At 39.5% G+C, this 26,593-nt stretch overlaps 4 protein-coding genes across 5 annotated transcripts in view; 2 read left to right on the forward strand and 2 right to left on the reverse strand.

The window, feature by feature from the left end:
• The first annotated feature begins 1,121 nt into the window (after nucleotides 1-1,121).
• Nucleotides 1,122-26,593, forward strand: part of LOC115622254 (glycoprotein-N-acetylgalactosamine 3-beta-galactosyltransferase 1-like) — a 50,594-nt gene continuing 25,122 nt past the window's right edge. The window contains exons 1-3 of the mRNA XM_030516153.1: nucleotides 1,122-1,528; nucleotides 4,855-4,954; nucleotides 5,005-5,295. Coding sequence (XP_030372013.1) covers nucleotides 1,122-1,528; nucleotides 4,855-4,954; nucleotides 5,005-5,295 — 798 coding nt within the window. The remainder of the gene's footprint in view (nucleotides 1,529-4,854; nucleotides 4,955-5,004; nucleotides 5,296-26,593) is intronic.
• LOC115623172 (glycoprotein-N-acetylgalactosamine 3-beta-galactosyltransferase 1) lies at nucleotides 8,200-10,603 on the forward strand. The gene is made up of 4 exons (XM_030517389.1): nucleotides 8,200-8,654; nucleotides 8,760-8,856; nucleotides 10,011-10,307; nucleotides 10,361-10,603. The coding sequence occupies exons 1-4, from the start codon at nucleotides 8,200-8,202 to the stop codon at nucleotides 10,517-10,519; spliced, it is 1,008 nt and encodes a 335-aa protein (XP_030373249.1). The 3' UTR covers nucleotides 10,520-10,603.
• Nucleotides 10,595-15,824, reverse strand: LOC115622193 (polypeptide N-acetylgalactosaminyltransferase 8). Its single transcript, XM_030516083.1, has 7 exons — nucleotides 15,751-15,824; nucleotides 15,625-15,691; nucleotides 14,856-15,569; nucleotides 14,103-14,480; nucleotides 12,349-12,710; nucleotides 11,504-12,284; nucleotides 10,595-11,384 (listed from the first exon to the last, which is right to left on the reverse strand). The coding sequence occupies exons 1-7, from the start codon at nucleotides 15,822-15,824 to the stop codon at nucleotides 10,731-10,733; spliced, it is 3,030 nt and encodes a 1,009-aa protein (XP_030371943.1). The 3' UTR covers nucleotides 10,595-10,730.
• Nucleotides 22,223-24,715, reverse strand: LOC115622620 (sulfotransferase 1C1-like). Of its 2 annotated transcripts, XM_030516621.1 has the most exons (5): nucleotides 24,624-24,715; nucleotides 23,163-23,482; nucleotides 22,639-23,096; nucleotides 22,501-22,564; nucleotides 22,223-22,454 (listed from the first exon to the last, which is right to left on the reverse strand). In XM_030516621.1, the coding sequence occupies exons 2-5, from the start codon at nucleotides 23,471-23,473 to the stop codon at nucleotides 22,319-22,321; spliced, it is 969 nt and encodes a 322-aa protein (XP_030372481.1). In that variant the 5' UTR covers nucleotides 23,474-23,482; nucleotides 24,624-24,715; the 3' UTR covers nucleotides 22,223-22,318. The 2 variants fall into 2 exon arrangements, with proteins under 2 accessions (XP_030372481.1, XP_030372482.1); XM_030516622.1 differs by lacking the exon at nucleotides 24,624-24,715 and having other exon boundaries at nucleotides 23,159-23,281.

A 26,593-nucleotide genomic window follows, 5' to 3' on the forward strand; every position in this document is an offset into this window, starting at 1 on the left:
TATAATAAGAATGAAGAACATGCAGGTCACATTTCTGCTACCGTTGTCTGATTGTAGATATGCGTACTTACATATACTAGAGGGCTGCATGTGGAAGTTTTTAGTCATAGTTATTGAGACATCATTCATTATGTGTTACAAATTCAAAAAAAAAAACTTTAATATAAATATAATTATTTCTTCAACCTATTGATTGAAGAATTTTGAGTTACTCATGTGGATATGAAAAACCGTAATTTTCGGGACATTTTTCACAAATATATAAATGAAATGATATAAAAAAATTAATATATTATAAGTATAAATAACACTGGTCGACCACGTCAATGTTTCTAGAAATTATTCATTGAACAACTTAACTCAATTCGAAAATTATATGAATGAATGAGCTCATGCAGTGCTCTAGTACACATATTTGAAGTTGGAAAAGAACATAGTCATTAACTTCTTATCACTAGCAATAGCATTGACAAGCACAGAGTCAGGCCAAAAATCGAAAGCTCCAGCTTATAACTTTAGTGTTAATCATGAACTCACACAGACCTGTTCATCATATATTGTATCTATCCACAATTCTACTGCTCACAATTGAGCTCTACTAATATAAATAATACCAATGTGAATAAATAACACTGGTCGACCAAGTCAATATTTTAGAAATTATTCATTAAACATCTTAGCCCAATTCGAATATTATATGAATGAATGAGCCCCTGCAGTGCTCTAGTACACATATTTGAAGTTGGAAAAGAACATAGTCATTAACTTCTGGTCGACCAAGTCAATGTTTCTAGAAATTATTCATTGAACAACTTATCTCAATTCGAATATTATATGAATGAATGAGCTCATGCAGTGCTCTAGTACACATATTTGAAGTTGGAAAAGAACATAGTCATTAACTTCTGGTCGACCAAGTCAATATTTTAGAAATTATTCATTGAACATCTTAACCCAACTCGAATATTATATGAATGGATGAGCCCATGCAGTGCTCTAGTACACATATTTGAAGTTGGAAAAGAACATAGTCATTAACTTCTTATCACTAGCAATAGCATTGACGAGCACAGAGTCAGACCGAAAATCGAAAGCTCCAGCTTACAACTTTAGTGTTAACCATGAACTCACACAGACCTGTTCATCATATATTGTATCTATCCACAATTCTGCTGCTCACAATTGCGCTCTCCTACCATCTGTATGTCAGGAGAAAGTCGGGACCACAGACCCATTTCGTAGATTCTGGCAAGTTTGTAGTCGACGAGCTCTATGATCAAGTGCGGGTGCTGTGCTTGTTGCCCTACAACTATGAGGATTCCAGGGGAGCTCGATATGTGAAACGCACCTGGGGCCGTCATTGCAACGAGTTGCTCTTTGTCAGCGGGGATGTGGATGAGGAACTCGAACCGTATGTTCCGCTCGTTAATAATAGTGAAAACTGGATGCTGGTGCACATGGGATTGCAGTATGCCTATGACTATTACAGGCACGACTTCGATTGGTTGCTCAAAGTGGACGATCATAGGTGAGTCCCCAAAACTGTAGCTGCTCGTAAAATCATTTGAATAGTGTGCCCATAAATTGCCATTTCTGTTTATGATCTGACTCTTTGTCATCTTTTTTATCGTCTGCATATTGTTATGGCTTTCAAAACATTTCTGTATGTCTTCGTGATTGTATGTTTATGTGCGTTCAGTGGCTGTGGCGGTGTCGGTGGCGTTGTCGGTCTTCGCATTTGACTTTCCATTGATAAAGTTATCAGCCTGCAGCTATGGGTTTGTATGCCTTGCCACTAGTTCTCATTCATCGATTATTTCTTTCTTTTACCCCGGTTTTTTGTGTTACTCGCTTCCTCTCATTTTCCATTGTTGAGCATTCTGGCATGCTGCCTGCTTTGTGGTTTGCCTCTCAAATGTTTCCTTTATCAACTGTGTCTGGGCAAAAAGGAAGTATCTATAGACAAATTTTTATCTGCTTCTCGTTCGGTTTTGTCGTCATGCACATATACGCTTATCATAAGCATTATGCCCGATTGCGCTCTAGAGAGAGGTTTAATTTAGATTTTGCCTAATTGGTACAAATTTCCAAACCCACTGAGTTTCTTTCGAGATTAAAGCCAAGCAGTTTTCCCACGTCGAACTTAGTTGATATTTAAATGGAATGAAAATCAAGGCCAGTGAACTTCCATTTTTGAATAAATCAATCAAATGTTTACTTGGCAAATGATGCAAATGATTGCAAAGCCTTCTTGCAACATTTAAGTCTTTAAAGCTATGGGAGTCGATTGAAACTTTCCCAAACTACTTAAATAGTCAATTATCAAAAGGAACATGGGCAGCAAATATCAGTTTTCTGTAAACTTCTGACGCTAAATTTGTTAGACTATGTAACCCCATTTTGAACAGTGCCACTTGGGCACAACCTTCATGAGAACCTTCCTTGATATACAAAAGTGATGATTTTTTTGCACCTTTTAAATAGAAAAACAAATTTTTTTTTTAGCCTGAACTGCCATTGACTTGATTTAAACTCAACAATTGCTTTGAAATGTTTTTAAAAACATTTTTAACAGTGTAATCGACTAATTATAATGGCGTATCTTATTAAACATCAGACCTATTCCAATAATTTACACATCACAATCATCGCTAATCTAATTAAAAACAAATATAGCCCAATACCAATATTCTGTATTTTATGTTTCTAATCGTCTTGCTGACTGACTCATTGAAGGTCATTTTTTAAACGAAACTTCTAGCATTTTTTACAGCAGCTACAACAACTGACGTTTTTGTTTACTAGAAGTAGGTTGTTGTTGTTGTAATTCACGCTCTTCCAACCAACAACCTTGCTCAATGCCCTTTTTTCTAATGCAAACTAAACCTTATCGAAGTGTGCTTTATTTGCGTTTTAAGCCCATACACAATTGCTTAAACCAATGCTTTGGAAATATAAAATACTTGTATGACGTTTATTCTGCTCTAAGTTTAATCTTATTTTCATTTATTTATTTATTTGTATTCAAGAAACTTAAAACCTAACATCGCACGCTTCGCTTATCGTTTGTTGTCACTTGTTTTTTTTTTATATATATACAAGTACATACTACATACTAGTATATATATTTTTGTTTTGGTTTCCATAGAAAAGCTGGTGCCAGGAGGTCAATGAAATCTTTGCGGCCTGTCATGGGCTAAAATAATTTACACCGACACACATAATTGGAAATTTATTACAAATTTTTATGTCAACACCAGCTTATCGCCTCGCAAGTAATTAAAAGTAAATTTTTAAGAGCATTAAAAAGCTAAAGTTTAGAGTACAATCAGTTGCCTTTAAGTGTTTATACTTTTGTGCTGGTGCTCGTTAGAAGCTCTGATGGCTTATTCGAGTGCCAAACAGATACGCAACTGAACGTTAGCATGATGACTGAGCAAAATTGTCTTTGAATTGTACACGAGATCTTCATTAATTATGTTAATAAACAATGGGCACAAATTATTGAAACAATGTCAAATTGATAACTTTTGAACTGCTCAATAGCCATTCGTACTCGTATGTGCCCGTACCGGTTTCGGCTTTTATCCAACTGTTTACCATTCTGAGCTCTCCACGCATCGACGTTTCAAAGCATTATCAACAATTATTTTCGGCCTGTTTGTTTAGCAAATAAGTCAACAAACTCACACTGTTGGCACACACATACACACACATGTATACTATATATCTATAGTTGTAGATTTGTTGCCGTTTTTTTTTTTTTCTTTCATATACTCTGTTTGCGGACTCTATTTGCGGCTTGGGCCTCGTTTTGTTTACCTAAGCGCTGTCATTCATTCATTAGAGAAAACGAATCCTCACACTCATATGATCGAGTTGTTGACACAAATTTTAAATGGTGATTGTTTGCCTTGCTCCTTATGTATATTTGAATTCATAATATCACTTGAAATTTACCTTTGCGATTTGCGTAGAAAAAAGATCAGACAATACACTGATATCCACAATGGAACTTCTGTTTAATTCTTATTCTACACCAGATACTGATCTTTTGTTAAAACTCAATATATTTGAATGCGCATTTAAGAGGAAAAGTATTTATTCAAAGTATTTATATTAATGCTACTTAGCTGATCAAATATATGGAGCTGAACACATCAAAAATCTCACTGACAATTTTAATAAAAAGCAGACAATGAAATAAATGACTGTTATTACAAAAAAAGAACTTCTGTTTATAAAACAATATAAGTTGCACTGCTATGAGGATCCGTTTTTTTAAAAGGAGGCGCTCATCCACACGGGGGGATGGACGTTTCTAAATTCATTTCTCTCCTCTTGTTTCCTTTGACTTATTATATATTTTACACAATTTTATTATGTATTAATAAAATGAATCTTATAAAAACAGGTTAAGTAGGCTATTCAATTCACTTTTTATTTTATCTAAGAAAATTGTTTGCTTTGTGACTTGTACATTAATTAATAAGAAATCTTCTTTTCGCACTAGGAATTAATAAACAAATAAATAAATAAATAATATAGCTATTATACAGGGTATAAAAATTTAACCAAAAAAAACTTTAATTTGGAAAATTTTATGTGGTGCAAGCCTTTTAAAAAAAGTAAAGGACTGAAGTATATTTTTCAACGTTTCAAACATTATTTTCAAAATTCAGAATGGCGCTGCTTTTGTCGAATTGTTTATACACTTTAAAATTTATACATAAATACGAAAAGTTGTTACAAAAAGTTATTAATTTATGGACAACTACTACAATATTGTAGATAATAGAAATACACTATTTATCATCTACTAATTTATCAATTTCCATTTTATAATATTTACAGTTTTGTCGTTATGGAAAATCTGCGACATCTATTACATAATTACTCCGCCAGCGAACCGATTTCTTTCGGCTACATACTGCAGGATATGGCCGATAAGAATGTAAGTCATCTTACATTATTATTAGTTGATATTTTGCAATTCCCAAGAAGGCCTTTCTTTATAGCAAACCGGGCTATGTGCTGAGCAAAGAGTCGCTGAGACGCTTTACCATCGAGGCTCGCAACCGCAGTACAACTAATTGTAAATTAAGGGACATTGGTTTTATGGAGGATACGGAATTGGCCAAATGCCTGCGTGGAGCGAAAGTGGAAATCGTCGATAGTCGTGACAGAGATGGTTGCGAACGATTCACGCCCATAGCGACGGTGCACCATTTTCTCGATGGTTTTAAATACGCACCGTGGTTACAGAATAATAGTTGGTTCAGAACGACTGAGAGGGTGAGAGGGAATTGCATAGATTTATAGATAGTATATATACTATATATTGATCAAATATGCCGGTTTTATTTACAGCAAACGGTGCCAATTTCAAGGCATGCTATTACTTTCAGTTTTGAATACACAGCTGATATATATGATATGTACTATTTTGTGTATCATGTGCGATTATTTGGTGTGCCAGTGCCACACACTGAGGAGGAATGATCAGATTAGCTAATAAAGTCGTCGCAGCTGTCTCGAAGCATTTCCGTTTTCCGATCTTTCAATTAGAATGGCTTGGGTTTGCATTTCCGAGTAACCCATATGCGGGCATCATTAAGAGAGCAAGAATTCCCACATAACTCAACGCACATACTAGGGTCAGTACCTATGCCGAATTCCACTGCTTCTATGGCTCCTTAAACCTCAATCCACACAGATTGAAACACTTTGGCATCGACGTGTTCATCAATGGGCCTTGCTGGCTGTTGTCTGCGTCTGTTTTCCCAGTCGCCTTTTGTCTCGGGCCCTCTCCAAAATTACTTCCGTTTGGTTGGGCTGCAAAGTGTCATTGTTGCATCATGTCTATCGTTTGTTCCTATACCTATGCCTATACCCCAGCAACGGCCCTAAGCCCCTTTCAGCCGGCCGCCTGCAGCCTGTCGCCTACACATTATCCGAGAGAGAGAGAGAGAGCGACAAATTGTATGCAATATTGCGCTTTTTCTTCCTTCTCGACTGCTTCCTGGGCCTATCTGCTTGCTCTTAATCATGTGTAGGCCTTTTGTTTGGCAGTTCGTATTGGTAACCTGTAACCTGTTACCAAACAAGCGGCAACCAACTCAACTGGTAATTTGAGCACGTAAACTGAGACATTAGCACAAAATAGCCATGCTTTGTTTAAAGTTTATTTAGTGTGCACCTTTATACTCATTTCTTTTGTCCGTTTCGCCTGAATATGTTGCTCGACTGTGTTGTGACTGTGTTTTCATATTTTTCTATACCCGAACACTGATGTTCGTGAACAAATACTATACTCGTAGCATACAAGTAGGTATATGCATTCGAAAGCGCGTTTATTTAGCCAATAGCTCGACACCTAGCATTGACACCGAACAGTTGAGTTATGATTTATGGCCGTTGCCCGATTGTTATTTGGTATGCGGTTTTGCTAACTAAATAAGCTAAATTCTATGCAAATCGTTTGTCTTTTTGGAAACGTTGCTGAAACGTGTTTCCTTCGCACTTACCTAAAACCGAATAGTATATACGATATACTACTAAGATTTTGCTATAATTTGCTGAGATCACGCATGTATTTTCGAACAAATGTTATATCATTCCACTCCAAATATTCCACATGTTCATTTTTATTTTTATTTTTATAATTTAAATTTTATTTGACGAGACATTATGACTGCATAGTTTTCGTTGAATGAATTGTCTGTTTTGGAATTGAATTCCAATTATTGCGGACTTCATGAAGATTTGAATGGGCTTTGAGAGGAAACACCATTTAAAATACATTTTACATAGATAGCAGGAGACTAATTTGTTTATGCCTGTTTTAATTTTTATGAACTGCTGACTCTTTTTTTTTGACGCCGGAACACAACGAACTGAACGAATGAATTAGAGTGCTATATGAATGAATAGATTCATTTGCGTTGCTATTGAAAGGCTTATTAATATAATTTGGATGCTGGTCCAAATCCATAATTAAGAATTTAAAAAAATAGCAGTTGACTTTGTAGTCTGATAACTTTTTTCTTCCTCCTTTTTCGATGAGTTTCTGCAAATTGCCATCAAAATGGCAAATGCTTTAATATGCAGTATATATAATATTTATTGTATAATAAATATTGAATGGAATTTAAATTAAAAATTAAACTTTTCAAAACCATTTCTATTGCATTAGTCGTTGAAGCGGAAAGCAAAGTCTAAAAATTCGCGATTCGTTTTTGCACTTAAATCTTGATTTAAACATTTTACATTTAAAAAAAAATGGAATTAAAAACACATGAATGTCAATTTAAAGATTCAAACTTAAGCGTGCAGTGGACATTTCTAAATCATATTTGATATAACCAATTCTGAATACATACTATATATATGTTACACTCTTGACAATCTTGTTAACAGAACAGAACCGGACTTGCGCCGCATTTATGGCGTGAATAAATAATCGCAATAAAAAAATTCGAACTAGATTGCAGTTTCAACAAATGTCAATGCACATGAGAAGTGGAATTCAATATTAATAATGTCAATGCAGCTGCACAATAATATTAAGCTTCCTACCTTTATGGTTTCTTTGAGGAATGTTTAAAGGCACCCACTCAAAGGAATATCCATTGCAGTTTTAGAGTTTTTGCCAAAGTCAGTTGATGAGACTCGTATGTATATGAATGAATACTCGATATTGCAGCACTCCTTTTCAATACTATATGTCCATTGCTTGATGCGCATAGCTTGCAGATACAAATGCCACTCCCTTTCCCGACTGCTGCACATCCGCGGAGACGCTGCACAGTCAATGGTTAAGCAAACAGAAGTATCAGCACTTGCCAATGCCCGATTTTGATATCCAGGTGGCAGGAAGCCAAGGGTAAGCAAAGTCTTACCTTATCCGCAGACCGAACACTATAATTGACAGCGCTGGCAAGGCAAGTCAGAGAGAGTGTGCGCTGCAGGTTGTTGTTGCTGTTGCTGTTGCTGTTGTTGTTGTTGGGCGGCAAGGTGAGCTAATATTTCTAATTGAAAAAGGCAATTTGTATGCGGCGGTGGTGCAATCAAGCACAGGCAGAGCCAACCACTATGGCGACAGACAAAAGCACTCAATATAATTAAATTGTAGCGGGAGCGGACCGCAAGCCACCACAGACGGGGCCCTAACCGCAGTTGCTTCAAGACGGTGGCAAGATGCCACGCCAACTCAGCGTGCGGCGTTTCTATTTGAGCGGCAAAAATAAAATTAGCATTTCCAATCCGTGCCACAGTCGAACTCTCCAGTGTCTCTGGCGACTGCTGCTGCTCGTTCTGCTCTGCTATCTCATCGTGTTATGGCAGAGTGGTCAGCAGGATGGTGCGCCCGCCTTGGTCGCGGATGTGGCGCTGAGGCAACGGGTGCAGATCTTCTGCATAATTGTCACCTACGGCCACAGGCATGAGGGGGTCGGCGTGCATGTGAAACGCACCTGGACCAAGCACTGCAATCAGTATCTGTTCGTTAGCGATGATTCGCATGAGGAGCTGGAGCCGGCAGTGTTTATGCATCGGCCGGACAAATGGCAACGCATGCGTGCCCATATGGAGTATGTCTATAAGTACCATTACTTCGACGAGAACCATTGGTTCCTCTACGCCAATGATGACAAGTAAGTGAGGATGGTGGTGCGGGTGGTGCGGGAGAGGGTAAGGATGGGGGAACTAGCGAACAAGTGCGCCTTAAATGCTAATGCCTTCTCTTCATTTCCTTGCAGCTTTGTGGTTGTGGAAAATTTGCGCTTTATGCTGCAACATCATAACAGCAATGAACCCATCTACTTTGGCTGCAAGTTGCGAACGCCACAGAATGAGGTAAGGCAAGTGCTGCAGTCTGTTGAATCTATTTACACTGAAATAAATGGGACTGCCTTGGATATACATATTTAGCTTACAATGGGGGCAGCCCAGTTCAACTTAATGCCTTTGTCCTTTTAATAGAAACTATATAGAAGGACTTGGTAATTCTTCCAGTGATTTTTTTTATATAAGCCAGTTTTTTGCTCACTTGGTTAACTTAAAGCAAACGCTTGCTGGATTTTGGCAACTTGTTTGCTTTAAGCCACAAACTTGATTATCATTTCGAAACGTCATAAAACTTGCCTAATCAAGTAATTATTCGATAATATAAGTTATTATTTAATTTTAACACATTTGCTTTTAGTTGTATATATTCATCGAGCCGTAGAACTTGCTTAATGGAGTCAAATACTTAATTACTGATAAGCTCGGGGAAGAATATTCGCTAAAAATTATTTTCTTCCCCAAAAACATAAATTTTCAGACCATAAAAGCCATAAAAGGGGAGTGAACTTTCCTTAAATGAAAGTAATATGTAGTCTGTGCATCTGATCTAAGCCTTGTTAAGATTTCGTTGGAAGATACAAATTCGGGGCGTTCCTCAAATTAAAAAGAGTTCAGATGCATCCTCTCAGGAAAGCAAAATGTTATGGTTAACGAGCCTCTATTCATTTTTTCAAAGAATTCTATTATATTTTGAAAAATAAAAGGAAGAAAAAATATTCAATAAGAACACAAACGGAAATGTAAAGACATATTTAGAATATTTTTAATATAGATAGAATGTCCTTATAACTTCGGAAAAAAACACCAAAATTTTGAAAATTCTATTACAACATGATCATTAAAATTTGTGAAAAATAGCTTTAAGTTATTTCAGTCAAAAAGTAAGACGAAGTGCGTTTTTTAATTGCACCCCAAAACTATTGGGAGATTATTTAAATTTAATAATTAATTTTTTATAGTAATATATTAGATATCAGATTTTTTTTTAAACAAAAAATTAACCTTCTCTGCAAAAATATCAAACTAGCAGCAGCGAGGAATTCATTCACAAAAATTGAAAATTGTTAATCGATGATTCATTTTTTGTAGTGTAATAGTAGGTTCTCCCACTTAATTGCATTTCCCATTGTGTAATACCTCAACAATCTGCCTTTGCTTTATAGACTTACATGTACGGTGCCTCGGCAATGGTGCTTAGCAGTGAGGCGTTGGTTCGCTTTGTGCTCCAAGCCCTTCCCAATGCCAGCTTGTGCAGTCAGGAGGATCATGGGGACGCCGCTGACGAGCAGTTCGGCATCTGTATGTCGAATGTGAAAGTCCTGGCTGGCGATAGCCGCGATGTTTGGTCAAACCACACATTTCTGCCCTTTGAGGCTGAGGTGCATGTGGGATCAAGGATGAATGCTTCACTGGAAAAGCACAAATATTTTCTAGATCGCTCCTACTACGAAGTGCATAATGTATGTCGAACCATGTCGAATGTCTAGAGATAATAAGAATTTTCAATTTACAGCTTCGCCTGCCAGTTTCGAAATATTCTATCTCTTACCATGTGGAATATATGCCTGATATATATGATTTGTATTACTTCACGCATTTAGTAAACATATTTGGACAAATACAGCACAAAGATATACAAAATGCCTTCGGCAGTGCTGATGTTAAGCCTTAAAGCTCACTATTTTAAATAATGTGTTAAAGACCATTGGTGGCTCCAATTTCTTCTCTTGACAAATAAAAAAATCAATTAACTTTATACTTTTATTTACATTTATAAGGCAAGTCTACAACCGTTTATTTTAATTCCTACACCTAAAAGAGCAAATCTCAGAAATGTCGAGTACAAATATAAGCGTAATTTGGTAAAAATTGAGTGCTTCTTGTCACTGCCTGGTAATGCCAACCCAGAACTTTTGTAGCGCCGTTTGATTTACAAACCCGAAGTTCCAACGCTGCCCCACACTCTCCGCATCGCAGATATTTGCCACCACAATACGCTGCTCCACCTGTGCTTCCAGACACCTCTGCTGCGCCTCCTCCACACCCTGCACCAACTGCTTACCCTTTGGATCGTAGTACCAGAATTGATTGCCCAGTTGGCCATGGCACTGCCACAGCCAAATTGTGGCATTGGGTTGACGATTTCGTAGCTCTAGGCACAGATAACTGGAGCGCAGTTCACGTCTATAGCTCAGCGTCCATTTCTGATTTAGTTCGGGGTACTTAAGGTCCGTTCCACAGGGTAGTAATTGCGGCTGCCCCGATTTCTTGTGAGCCGTGTCCAAGCAAAGCTCTGGCGCAGCCAAGCTTTGCAAAGCACCGACTGCAAAGTCGGCTGGATCCTCCAGTGGGTATACCGCCAGAAAATCTGAAGCCAAATGCTGCAAAAACCACTTGAAGGGCTTGCACTGTAAGCGCTCACGAAGCGCGCGCTGAGTTTTAAGCGGACCCGCGCGGGCATACGTCAAGGATGGCACATTGGCATACAACTTGTCCTTGTACTCGTCCAGCCAGACCTCAGCAATGCGTTTATAGTTCTGTGATTATGGGGGGTTCTAATTAGTTAACACAAGATATGCCATTGTAGAAGTGTTAACTTAATGTTCCCCACTTTTCTAACATATTGTTGTAGCTATAGTAATAATTGGCTACTCACCCGTTCGATAGCCTTACGTTCGTTATTGCGTTGAGTGTAGCGCACCTGATAGTCGCCATGCCTAAACAAATGGCCCACACGTGCACAGGGAACCTCCAAAATACGTCCGCCACATAGCCAGAGCTTGAGGCTCAACTCAAATTGCTCGCCGCCCCACACTCGCAGGCCCTCATCATAGGCGCCCAGCTCAAAGAACCACTGCTTTCTTATGGCAAACAGACCGCCATTCATGATGGGATTATCGTGGGGGGCGGGCAGCAGGGCAGCCTCCGCCGGTAGCAATGGCAACTGTACATAGTTGAAGTGCCAATTGAAGAAGCCACGCGATGGCTTGCCACGCCTATATGCGAAATTGGCGTAATCAATGGTGTCGATGATGGGCGTGGTGCAGGTGCGATTGTTCTCCAGCAACGGGGCGAGCAGTGGCGGCAACCAGCCCCTGGTGGCTTCAATGTGTGCATCCAGGAAGACGAGGACATCCGCCTGGGCCTGCCGCGCACCTTCAACACGTGCTCCCATCAGACCCAGCTGTTTGGGCAGCTGGAGATGCTGCACCAGCTCTGGGAATTTCCAGCTCACATAGTTGGCGAAATCGCTGCCGCTGAGCTCCTTCGCATCACTCGCATCGTTCACCAGAATGATCTCACGGAGCAGACGCTTCGGCGTTCTGTTCTTCAGGCTGTGGAGCGTGCGGAGCAACACACTCGGCTGCTCATTGTGATAAGTGATAACAACGCTAACCGGCGGCAGCTGTTTCAGTCGGTAGCGGAGCTTTTTGCATCTGAGTATAAGAAATGCCATCTTATACACACTTGACGAACTCTTATACCGCAACGCTCACTCACCTGCGATGCCGCATGTCGTGGAGCTTTCGCTCGACTGAGATACGATTCGAGAGCCAAGCATTGTAGCCCGTCTCATTCTGACTGCTCTCAATAGCCAGCAGCTCGTCGGCGCTCCATTCAGCGAGCGCTGGCTTGCCCATGGCCCCCAGAGAGGGCACTACGAGTGCCTCATAGTTCGCTCTCAAGTACCTGATATTATGCTCAGCTGCTGCTGTTGTTTTGGTTGTTGTAGTAGTAGTTGTTGTTATTGTTGTTGTGTGCGCAGCCCTTGTTTTTGCTGCCAAATTTTCGGGCTTTATTTCATTGATATAATATATTAGGCTTATTAAGACCGCCAACAGCAACAACAACCATATTTGTTTCTTTTGTTTATGCAAAACTTGTAAATACATACTTAGTACGGATGGACAAGAAAACTTTTGTTGGCTCAAACGCACCACGCAACGTTTAGGCCACGACTGGGTCGTAAGCTCGGCTCACGTTCAACCAATAAGTCTTATACGCCAAAGAGAGGCAGTGAAAGATCTTATACGTTTCTGTTATTTTCGGCTGCAAGCGCATTTAAATGAGTCTTAAATTCAATTTAATTTATGCGTTGTTACATACAAGGCACATAGTCGTATTATATACATACATGCAAACATATTTACCCTTAGCGACAGCAAATGGAAGAAAAAGTACTGACAGGAAATAGTTTCTCTAATATTTTTTCTTAGTAGTAGTCGATTAAAGAATTACAATTAAATAATTTGTTTAAAGCTTAATACGTAATATGGGGTTTTCCACATAATGAATATAGCTTTCTTCTACACATCGGATACAGGATATAGTAAATAAATATCAAAACTATTTAATCGGTTAATGCTTTTATTGTAGAAGAGGTTTCAAAAGACATGACGACTGAAATCGATCTAGACATACATATTTGCCTGGATTTCCGAAACATTGACCAAACACAGTATGTAGAGTCTCCTAATATCCAGGCAACCGAGATTGTTTTTTTAATTTTTATTTTCCCCCCTCCTGCCAGTACAGAACTGCCCACATAGTTGCAAATCAACTTATATAAACTAAACTTTAAACATGTTATTCATATATAATTCCATACTTTAATTTCCATCCAAATCGGATCATTCTAGGAAAGTTTATTTGCAAAACCATTTCACTCCAGTACTACGATCACAAACTGCAGCATCAAGTTTTCACTTTTTCTTCTTTTTGCTTTAGCAATGGGTGGATATTACTTAGCGCCGGAAGTTTGTTCGGGTGGAGGTATTTCAGTGGGGGGCTTGCTCATATTAGCATACTTTCTTGCTTTTCTTTTGAGAAGTTTTTCTTTTATATAGTTTCGTTGTGCCTCATAGGCTTTGTCTTCCTTCGCCTCTGCCAATGCCCTCTTCTTAAATTGTTCCTTAATGATCAGCTCTACGTATAAGTTGTTTAGGGCGAGCATGTCTACATATGTAAAAGACCATTGCTGCATTGGATGATCATCCAGACAATTATTCATGACGACATGCCGCTCCTGGGGTACCGCCTCCATACAAAGCCTATTATTTGTTGGCTGCCCTTGCTCGATCTGATGCTTGGAATAGTCGTAGAACCAATATTTCTGCATGAATGCATCATTGCAGTACTGGAGCGCGACTTTTGTTGGGATTTTCCGTCTCCGCACCGCCAAACACTTCCCATCCTAGATAAATAAATTCAAAAATTAATGGGGAATAATTTTCGATGATTGTGTGTTGGACAACCTGCTTCAGACTACGGTCGGATCCGATAGCCCAATATTGCGCTGAGCCAATGCGTTGCTGAAAACTTCTTCTCTTGCATGGACGAAGGCGCAAGGATATGGACCTATTCCGTGGCTCCGTGCTAAGGCAAAGCTTTGGCTCATTGATCATCGCTAGCTCGCCATTTGCAAGATCCTCGGGCAGTTCAAAGGGATGAGCGGCCATTATATCTGGAGCGACATGCTCAAAGAAATTCCGCGCTGATCGGCATTGTAAGCGACGACGTAATATGAACTCCATGCGCAAATTATCGGGTTTGAAATGTTGTAAATTTGGCCAAGTCTCATAGACAACTTGCTTATATTCATCGAACCAGACCTCCACCAAGTTCCTGAAGCTCTGCAATATAGCCAACAAATATGAGTAGTACATACAACGCACTATTTCGAAATTTCCTCCATATCCAGTCTTATGTAAAAAGGCATTTGTTCTAAAAAATGTGAATCCTTACTAGAAATAAAAGACTATTACAGCAGAGAAACAAAAGCTTTAAATAGTGTAGACTTTGTGTTATTATTGCTGAATAAAGAAGGATTATAAAAAATGTGTGTAGGAATTATTTGTCTACCTAGCGAATTCCATGAACCTTTAATATTTTAGTTATGGCTTCAAAGATGTAAACAAATTGGAGAATTTCTTTACGAAATTTTAAATTTAATAAATTACCTTGCACTTTGTATGCTTAATCATTATTTTTTTTTTTGTATTACTCACCACTTGCTCATCCATAAAGTCTTCGAGCTCCATGGACTCCTTATTTAGAGTATTCGATTTGTGCTTTATATAACCCACACGAGAGCAGGATGCCTGCAGCACTCGACCTCCACATTGCCAGATTTTGAAGCTCAGCTCAAGCTCCACAGCCGGTGGATTGTAGTACTCGGTCTGATAACTGTCTATTTCCCAGAACCATGCGCTAGTTATGGCAAATACTTTACCGTTTAGAACTGGACTGCCATGGGGCTCGGGATATTTCTCTTGCTCTTTAGCTCGCAGCGGCAGCACCATCCGATGTAAATGCCAATCAAATGCCAGACGCTTAGGTTCTCCTGCCGCGTAGCGCAGAGTCGCGTGATCAATAATATCCAGAACGGGCATTGTGCTGACTCGCCAGTTTTTCGTGAGGGGGAGCAGCAGTGGCGGCAACCAATCCACATTGACTTCTATGTAGGGCTCCATGAAGACCAGCACATCTCCGTGAGCCATCTCAGCTCCCACCTTGCGTGCCGCCCAAACACCCACATGCTCTTTCAGTCGACGCACTCGCAAAAAAACGCCGAACAATTTATTTACGAGTACTAGAAAATCTCGACTTCTCAGCTCCTCCACCTCAGTAGCATCATCGATCAGAATGATCTCTCGAATTAGCTCCATCGGTGTCCGCTCACGTATGCTGTGTAAAGCTCGCAAAATGGCGCTGATATCCACCTGATAATGAAAACTACTAGAGAAGGTTTCGTATTTTGTTGCCGATAGTAATAACCTGGTGATAGGTCAGTATTATGCTCGCACGGGGCAGCTCCACATCCATCCACTTGTGTTTGTTGCAACTGAAAGATCAACAACACTATATTTATAAAGCCTGAATATCGATACAGTTTGAACTTACAATTGATGCCGCACATCGGGCAGTCTTCTATCGAGGCAAGTGCGTTCCGATAGCCACACATTATAGCCAAACATGTGACCCTGTACTTGCTGGCTAATCAGTATCAAGTCTCTTCCTCTGGGGATCAATGCTGATTTATTAACAGGGTTACACAGCCCGTTGAATTTTTCATATAATGGACCCAGCGATCGATGTTTAAAGTTATAGAGGATTATAACCCAGCCCGCCAAGGCGCTGATTAACAGCATTAGCATTAGAACTTGCAACCTAGAAATTTCTAGTTTCTTTTGATACTTTGGATTCCCAGTTGAGTTTTTTCTTTTGCTTTTTGCCATCTTGAAGCTTGTCTTGGAAATGCACTGAACTTGCTAGAAAACGACTCACATTTGTCTCGGACTCGCAAATTAAAATGTAATATGATTACAAATGCCTATACACAGTGGTCTAAAACCGATTTACATCACACAAAATAATGGAACTTTTGAAATTAAATAATGACTAAGCGGTAAAACTATTGTGAAAATTGCATTTATAGTTAAATAATAGTTTATTTCTTTTATTTCCATTCAGTTCATTGCAATCACAACTGTAGTAAAGAAATTAGAATATATATGTATTTTTTTATTTAAAAAAAAAACAACATATTTTCATGTAATTCTTATCGTTTTATTGTAAGAATAAATAATCTTCTCCGTGTGAGCAATATTTTCGACATTTTAAACAATTGGAATTAATCTTTACAATTTTTAACAGAAAGGTGGTATTCCTGCAATTTTAAAAGACATCTGTATACTAGACATGAGCAATTTTGCATTTCTTTGCTTGCGAAAATTTTAAATCCCACTTTCAGATAAGGACCTGTTCCCATATTTATTGCATCATTTACAAAGCGGGCAAGAATCGCTGCCGTGAGGGCCCCTGCGACCACTTCGCCAACACAAACTTTTTGCCTTTTATCTTTCTTACTTTCCCCTTCAATCCTTTTCACCACAACGTGTTTTGTAACACATATATTAAAATTTGGCAAGAGGGTTAGTGCCGCACAAGCTGAAAATTGCGCGTCCCGTTTCCCACTAGCCAGTGTACATTTTATAAAGCCTATTTTCGTTATCTTCGGCTTAGAGGCAGTTCTGCTGTCTGCGATTTGATGATCTTGCGTCTTCAATATCGAAGTTCTCGTAATTCCTCCAAGGTCTCGTAATTTTGGCGATTTATCCAATCTTTCCAGTGTGAAATTTTTCGGTACATTTTCAAATGTTAACTGAGTTGATGCAGCGGCCAGTAAGACCTTTAAGAGAAAGACCAGAAAAACTCACTTTACTTGATTTGTAAACAAAATACATCTTTGACAGTTATTCAACACTGTTTCGATTAGCATTGGAAGATTATATTTAAAAATAAAAATTCCAAGTAATCTCAGAAAAGTCTATGGAGGCACCCATGTATCCTTCTAATAATTAAGCATTGATACTTACGGCAGCACCATGAAAAATCAATAGATATAGAGCCCCGAACGTCATCGATATTTGGAAACACAATATAAACTGATGTTATAGGAAAAGTTTCAAAGCGTAGTTAAGGCTTTTCGACCATGAAATTTTAAATTGATCGCTACTTAACAAAACAAAACAAACAAATTGTGCAATTTTTGTGTATAGTAGGAGTTTTTGATAGTCTAAATGTTGTAATTAGTCTTAAACTAAATATTTACAGACATGTTGGTACTCCTCCTCTACTTAACTCAGAGTTGACAAAAGATATAAATTAATGAAATTCAAATCGAAGTTCTTTTCGTATTCTTGTACAATGGGTTGCGTTGCTCGGAAGCTTTTTCAATTCAGTGCGACTATTTTCATTCGGAAATTAATGTTTTCATTTCTTCAGTTTATTATTATTTAAATCCTATATACTTATTATGTATTCACATTTGTGGCTTCCTAAGAAATGTTTGAACTTTGTGTTATAAAATGCAGTCTGTTATTTAAGATACAAAGATTCATCTTTAATATTAAAGCACAAATTTTGTTACAGTTCCAAATCGAAGCAGCTATTTTATGTGTTTGTAGCCCTTGCAAGACCAATAAATGAACCATTTAAATATTGTGATTTAGTTAAGTAGAACAATTTGCTGTGTATTGCCAATCAATAATGTTTAGCTTGTCTTTGCGCCGAACACGACGTTTCGTATCCAGCTTCTTAAAACTAGTAGCTCTCTTAATATCAAGTGCTTTTTTAGTTTGGTTAGTCCGCACAAATCATATTGATCTGGCAGTCGTTAACTACGAAGCTCTGGTGATACCTGATCTGGGCTTATATGGACGTGGTGCTCACCTTTACATGACTCCAAAAGATGAAGAGGACTATAAGCGGCAACAGAAAAGATACTTATATAATGGTTGGTTGTCGGAGCGCTTGCCTTTGAGTCGTCAGTTGAACGACAGTCGGGATGGGCGGTTAGTAGAGATGTTATCCAAAATGAAATTCAAATCTTCAATCCCAACACAGCTGTAGGAACAATGCGCACTCCAATTCCTTGCCCGGTGTCAGCATCATCATAGGCTATCAGAAGGAGCATCCAAACACACTTCTGCGTGCACTCCACAGCATCTACGAACGGACTGAAGCTCAACTGCTGCATCAAGTCATTCTGATAAACGACGATCCAAAGTCGGATGAGCAGCTGGAGACCTATATTAGGGCGAAGTTTACGAAAGTAAATCTGTTGCAGCAAGAATCAGAGAGCGGCATAGTCGCCGCTCGCCTTCGGGCAGCTCGTGTAGCCACAGCCGACATTCTTATATTTCTGGACGCACACGTGGAAGTGAACGTGGGTTGGCTGCCGCCTCTACTGGCGCCCATTGCATTGGACAATCATACGATCACACAACCAGTTGTGGACCTAATCCAGCACGATAGCTTTGCCTATGAGCCGGTGGAACTGCAGAATCTGGGCTTTAACTGGCACCTACAAGATGTTCGGTTGAACCTAAGCGACAGTAAGCGGAAATCGCTGCCTGCCCCGTTCGAGACGCCCGTACTGGCTGGCCCAGCGGTTGCCATTCATCGTTCATGGTTCTGGCGATTGGGTGGCTATGATGCTGCTTTGTCCGGAGCAGAGGGCGCCTCTCTAGAGCTCAGTCTCAAGTCTTGGCTTTGTGGCGGTCGCGTGCTGTTGGTGCCTTGTTCCCGACTCGGTCACATAAAGAAACAGGACGCTGGCTATGTACAGAATAGGAATCGCAGTGCGATTGTGCGACGCGTAAGTGGCAGCTTATTTCTAGTTCGATCACATTTCTATTGCTAACGGATTTGCAGAACTACAAACGCATTGTTGAGGTGTGGTTCGATGAATTCAAGTCACAGGTGTACGATCGTGTGTTCGTTTTAAAGTACGCCCAACCCGGTGATCTGAGGCAACAGTACAGGCTACGCCGCAGCTTAAAGTGCAAGCCCTTTAGCTGGTTTTGGCAAAATGTGGTGCATAAATTTCAGTATCAGTGGCTACCTCTGACCCTGGGAAACTTCGGCGAGGGCAGAATACAGTCTCTTGCTCAGCCAACGCTGTGTTTGGATTCCCGAAATAAGGATACGCTCCTGACCACATGTGCCCCTTTGTCATCACAAAAGTGGGTGTTCACCCACAGCTGCCACCTGCAGCAGGGAAACTTATGTCTCGGCATGAGGAATGCTCATCTGATCGCTGATAATTGCAGCTCGGACTTTGAATCTGCCAACTGGTCTTACGACACGCTGCAGAGAGGCTTCGTTTTAAATGGTTTAGCTTGCTTGCAAGTAGATCCCATAGTAAAGGATGTGTTTTTCGAATATTGCAATGCTGCAGAAACATCTCAGCATTGGTTCTTTTCTGGCATTACCAACAACATCATGGATGAGAGCATAAAAATATGTGCACCCACGGTTTAATATTAAGAATAAAACTTCAAAGAAGGAAATGAAACTTAGCCTAATAAATTCATAAACTAGTATTCCATTTGCTTAAATAATGAGCTAACTTAAGTAAAACCACTTTCCCTACTCTCTAACAATGTTATGTCTTACGTTTGTCCATTATCGATTTTTGCAAAACCTCTAATACCCATTGCTGCATTGAATTCGAAACATTGCATTGATCCATATAAGGTGTATTAGGCTGTGTCTCATTGAAGTGCAGACACTTGTAACTGCTTATGAGGTGCTTGGTCTGCTCATTGTAGCGCCAAAACTGAGGGCCACCCAGATTATGGCACACACCAAGACCCAATCCAATCCTAGGCAATTCATATCGAAGCTCCAGACACATATCGCCATTCAAACGTATGTCCATCATATAGCTCCATGTCCAATTTTGCGAAGGCAGCTGATTGCAGCGCTCGAGACTTATGCTGCGCCTGCGCAGATCGCCAGTTAGACAGAGCCGAGGGTACTTCAGAGGTCGAATCGATCCGAGCGCAAAGTCGGGACGTGGTATATCGGGGAAATACTGTAATAAATCGGGAGCTACATTTTCCAAATACCAGTCGAAAGACTTGCAGTCTGAAACATTTCGCCAATCGAACTGTGCGGCTAGGTTACCCTCCAGAGCGGCTTTGATTTGCGGCTGATATCGGTAGACCTGATCCTTGTAGTTATCCAGCCAAGTCTCTACGATGCGCTTGTAGTTCTACAGATACTGAATTGATTATTATGTGCCAGGTAGTGCTCATATGGCTTACCTTGTAGCGTTCACCTCCCATTTCGTGCATATTTCCGTAGAGCTGTTTATAACTTGTCTCCTGGCGGTACAAATAACCAACTCTGGAGCACGGGACTTTCAGGACACGCCCACCACACCGCCACACCTTGAAGCTTAGCTCAAGATTGGCGCCTTCCGATCCCCTCATCTCCCTGTCGTAATGTTGCAAATCGTCAAAGTACGAGGTGGCAATGGCAAACATGGCGTCCTCTATCAATGGCGTTTCGAACGGCGAGGGTAAATCTTTGACCTGCTCCGATGAAAGCGGCACCTTTCGTTGTCTCAGACTCCAATCGAAGAGGGTACGTCGCTCAGCACTGCGCCTGTATGCAAAGTTTTGATTATCGATGCGATCCAACATTGGCATGGTCACAGTTTTCCTATTCAGCGATATGGGCTGCAATAATGGCTCTAGCCAGCCTTCTGTGACCTCAACATGCACATCGACGAAGACCAATATATCGGCATTCGCCTCCTCAGCTGCGAAGTTGCGGGCTCGTATCAGGCCGACGGGCTCGGGCAGGTGAAAAATACGTACAGTTGGCCCGAAATGTTGCTTAATATATCCGTCAAAGGCTTGTATACTTAGCTCATCCATGTCGCTTTCCTCGTCAATAATCAAGAGCTCTAAAATTAGATATCTTGTGGTGCGATCGAAAATACTGTGCAGCGTGCGCATCAGCATGGCCAGCAATTCGTTTCGGTAAACAATTATAATGGCAACCTCTCCCAATAGTTCTGTATAATTAGAATCCAGGCAGCGCTTCTCGCGTAAGTCCGGCAGCTTCCGTTTCACTGAAATTCTCTCAGCCAGCCAGCCATTGTAACCATTCTCCCATTTCAGCTGAAAGGCCGCCAGCTCTTCAAAGCTCATATTGACCCTGGCGGGATTCCCCATTTCTCCCAAACCAGGCCGCGTGAGGACTCCGAAATATGCGTGCCAATCACGCAGTTCCCCGTGCATCTTAAAGAGAAGCAATAACAGCGGCAAGCCAAGCAAAAGGCACAGTCCGAGCAGTGTATTTTGGAAATTTTCAAAGTGCAGACCATACCTCATGGCTCTACGAATGCGTCGCCTTGTGCTAAACTGTGTACACTTCATGCGAACTATACTAACTTAATACTTTAACTGATAAGGAAAACTATAGTAAATTTGACGATTCATGTTCAATTTCAATTATCAATTGAGGCGTGGAAAAGTAATGAAATGGTTTAACATGTGTGAAGCCTTACCAGGGCTCCAATTCAACAAGCAAGTCTCCAAATATATTCTACATCTTATAAAACTGAAATACGATACGACTGTTTAACAACTTTATTACTAGAACTAAATAGTATTAAATCTAAGAATGAAAATTCATAGTCCTTCATCATATACTATATATTTCTCAAATTAAGTTGAGTAATCTAGTTTTTTCTTCAGTGTAGGGAAACTAAATGAGCACTTAAATAATAATTGCGGACAGTGGAAATGGGAATAATTAATACGCCCTAAAATACACAAAAATCTTTCGTTCCATTTATTCATTTCTGCATCCACATTAATTTTAATTAGTTATTAGAAACTTGAAACTACATCTGTGAATGAAATCAACGGGAACTATTCACCTAGCTGTCAAACAACAATTTATTCTTACCAATAAATGAATAAGTTTTCAAGCTCAAACACCCAGCGAAAATTTTAAGTTTTATTGAAAAGCCTCAAACAAAAATAGTATGGATGAAGAAAAAACCAGTTAATTAGTTAAATTAAATGCAATCTATTTTGGAAGAGGAAGCGGAGTTTCTTAAGAAAAATGGACTCAAATATAAATGGAAAAATTGTATCATACTGAATTAAAAATCACCGAAAATATCAGATTCCTTTATACCATATTGCTGGAGAATATCGTTGGTCCACTTGTCCAACTTCTTCCTATGATCGTCACTAAGTTCATCTTTAAAAGACCCCACAATGCCTCGTCGCATGAAACTAAAAAGAACATTAATTGATTGATAATTTAAAATTCTATGCATACTCAAAGTTTTCGTTGATTTCATAGGACTGCTTCAGAAGACCCGTCAAGTTGGTGTACTGGTGTGCTAAGGATTATGTGGATTATATTCATAATTTTAATAAGATTAACTAAATTTACAGAGCCTTGCAGAAACTTTACCTTTCATATTATCAAAGGACAAATGGTGCAACAATTCCTTCATTTCTAATTTGCTTAACTCATTGATCTCCAAGAAGATGCACAGCCTTTTCACAACACTTTCCAAATCCTTTTTCATCTCCTCATACGTGACAAAGAAAATGTTGGGCTCATTCCTCATGCGCCAAAAGTCAACAATGTGTGCCCAGAAGGATGTGTATGCGATCTTATTATTTATAAACTCATCCACGAACTCAGCGATGCTTCCATTCCACATATTTAGTCCTCGCACAAAATTAAAAGAGGAGACCACCACATCCTTCACATTACGGGCAACATAAATGATTTTCCGTTTCTTTAACCAAACTTCTGGGGGCAACAATTGGGCTGGTAAATGGGACTTGATGAGGCGAGGACTGGACATATTATTACAAGCAGTTATGCTATCTTTGTCCACCATTGCACCCATGGCAGAGTACCTGCAATAAAAAGGCTATTATGAGATGACCAGAACATATATACGAGTATATATCCCCAGCACTTGCTCTAAGAATTTGCTGCGCTCCATCACATAACTTTGCTTTGACCCTTCATAGTCTAGTTTGTTTAACAGGAGCCAGGCCAGCTCCTGCATCCAAGTAGTGCCGCACTTCATGAATGTCACCACAAACACATCGTCGGCGCGCGTCTCGAAAGCCCCAATGCGTTCGCAGTTCCTATCCACGTACAATTGGGGCAACGTGCACCATCGTTCGCTCCAATCCTGCGTCAGTGGCAACCATTCTCCTGCTGTCGGACAACGCAGACGCAGCATAGGACCTGTTGCTAATGTTTCCAGTGCTTCAGTGTCGTACATGATGCAGAACTGGGAAGAAATTGTACGTGAAAAGTGCTTAAATAGAAGTCCGCACTTTAATGTGGGGCAATGTGCTGTTTAAATAGCAATTAAAATTATATTAAAGATTAACTTAATGGGCATTATAAAATGATTCTCATGCGCATCTTGCAAAACAACACTCTATTGATAATTACTTCCACTATATACAATAGTATATTATTATCTATAATGTGCTAGTAATATGAAAACAATAAAGGAGTGCTAGAGACGAGCGGACTCAACTCTTAAATACCCTGTACACACACACACAGAAAAGGAAAAATTAAAAAAATAGTGCAATATATACATACATAAGTGGACACATATCTAAATGTACAGTTTCCACATTGTACATTTACATCAGAATCAGTACAGAGAGAATACCTTTATGGCTATAACTTTCTTCATAAATAACTTATCATGATGAAACTTAACACACATTGCTCCTAACTGGATGTAATTACCAAATTTGAGTTCGAAATTCTAAGAATTACTTAATAATTAAATATTAATTGCAAACAATGGAAATGGGAATAATTAATGCATCTTAAAAATCACAACAAAAAAATGGATTTCATTTGATTGATTTTTTATTCATTTTTTCATCAAAAAAACCGTGATGCAGGAACTTTAAACAGGGTGCGATGTAAACATTTTGGCCTAAAATTTAATTATTTTTTACTTTGTAAATTCATTATCTTGCCAGAGATCAGTGCTGCAGATAAAATACTTCAATCCACCAATAGTATAAAATATTATATTACTTTCTGAAAGTTGTGCCTTAAGTTTGTTTCTGCAACATAAGTAGTAGACGAGAGTGTCAGTTCAGAAAGTGAAAAGGTAGAGGTATAAGGTAAAAGAAATTGATTACAATCGCCATAATTACAGGCTGCAGATCTATTAAGAGATACTAATGAACTCAACCTATATTTCCTCACGCTTCATCAAAACATTCACAGCATTGGCCTTGGCAAGGTCTTAAAACAAGTTAGAAAGCAGCAAGCTACTGAGGCCAGCCACAGTATTAAAGTTTTGCTACTCCCTTGAAATGTTACCACAAACACGTCACCCGCACGTGTTTCCCAGCCAGCACGCACTAGTGGTAGCTCCAACCCTGCTCCAATCGTACCTGCAACTGTGCAAGGTTAATGTAACATTGCCACCTGCGGCTTACGACTCAAAGGTTTTTCCGGAGGACGATGCGGACGTCTGCTTTGCAAATTGTAGACTGACTAAGCGGAATTTCTAAAAAATGTAATCTCCAGATAAAAGTTTTATCAGTTGCTTGTCCTTTATTACCTCCTCTCTTGATTATCTAGTCAGTTTGAAAAAACCTAATATTTAAACTAGGTATTTGTATTTTTTTTTTTGCTGGGTAGAAACGAGCATAGTGTTTGTCCATGGTAATAAGAAAGTGTTCACGTGTAAGCAAGGGCGTAGGCAGCTTTTACCAAAGGGGGGGCCAAAAAATTCATATTTTGATTAAATAATGCACGATGCATTTAAAAAATAACTTATGCATATGATCAATGAAAAAACTTCAACAAATCCAACTCAGATCCATTTAAAGGCGAAATAGTGCGTCATAATAATGAGCCGGTGGTCGAATTTATATGGCAAACTTTTTTGTAGGGGGGGAGGGGGGTGCAACGGCGTGTAAGTACTCTGACTTGTTCCCAAGGGCGTAAGCACAAATAAATTTGCAAAGAGGGGCGTTCGCTCTTACCTGTTACAATAAAAATTTGGTCTCTTGTACATATGAAAAGCGTTTTATTAATATTATCTTTTGTCGACATAGGGAGACTGAATAAAGTCAACAGAAATTATTCAAATAGCTGTCAATCAGTAAGAATTATATGGATTATATTCATAATTTTAATAAGATTAACTTCATTTACAGAGCCTTACAGAAACATTACCTTTCATATTATCAAAGGACAAATGGTGCAACAATTCCTTCATTTCTAATTTGCTTAACTCATTGATCTCCAAAAAGATGCTCAGCCTTTTCACAACACTTCCAAATCCTTTTTCATCTCCTCATACGTGACAAAGAAAATGTTGGGCTCATTCCTCATGCGCCAAAAGTCAACAATGTGTGCCCAGAAAGGAGTGTATCCGATCTTATAATTTATATACACATCCACAAAATCAGATATACTCCCATTCCAAATATTTATACCTAGCACGAACTTAAAACAGGAGACTGCCACATCCTTAACATTTCTCGGGGCAACAATTGGGCTGGTAAATGGGACTTGATGAGGCGAGGACTGGACATATTATTACAAGCAGTTATGCTCTCTTTGTCCATGAGATGACCAGAACATATCTACGAGTATATATCCCCAGCACTTGCTCTAAGAATTTGCTGCGGTCCATCACATAACTTTGCTTTGACCCTTCATAGTCTAGTTTGTTTAACAGGAGCCAGGCCAGCTCCTGCATCCAAGTAGTGCCGCACTTCATGAATGTCACCACAAACACGTCGTCGGCACGCGTCTCGAAAGCCCCAATGCGCTCGCAGTTCCTCTCCAGGAGGAGTTCCAGTTCACTCCAATCCTGCGTCAGTGGCAACCATTCTCCTGCTGTCGGGCAACGCAGACGCAGCATAGGAACTGTTGCTGACGATTCAAGTGCTTCACTGTCGTACATGATGCAGAACTGTGAAGAACTTGTACGTGAAAAGTGCTTGAATATAAGTCCGCACTCTGAATATGGGGCACTATGCTGTTTAAAGTGCACTTAAAATCATAAAAAAGATTAACAACACTAGACAGCATATCTTAGACAATAACTTGCACAATACAGTGAAAACTCTCTTAACGGACACCCCTTTAACTGGACACCCCTCTTAGACGGTCACTTTTTGTAGAACATTCGTTTTGGTGTACTTTTTAGAGCAAGTTCACCACTCTTGTGCCAAAACTCTTTTGACCGGACGAGAAATTCTAACTAAAGCCTCTCTGGGCCGGACGCGAATGCGAACACATCAAATTTGAAAGAAAACCTCTCTTGGCCGGACTGTATACTGTATATTACCTTCAATTTTGGTATTATGAAAGTCAGCCGAATGTAGGCGATATCAGTACGGTAAAT

The sequence above is a fragment of the Scaptodrosophila lebanonensis genome, unplaced genomic scaffold, assembly GCF_003285725.1.
Source record: "Scaptodrosophila lebanonensis strain 11010-0011.00,11010-0021.00 unplaced genomic scaffold, SlebRS2 tig00000043-arrow-pilon, whole genome shotgun sequence".
Classification (NCBI taxonomy): Eukaryota; Metazoa; Arthropoda; class Insecta; order Diptera; family Drosophilidae; genus Scaptodrosophila; species Scaptodrosophila lebanonensis.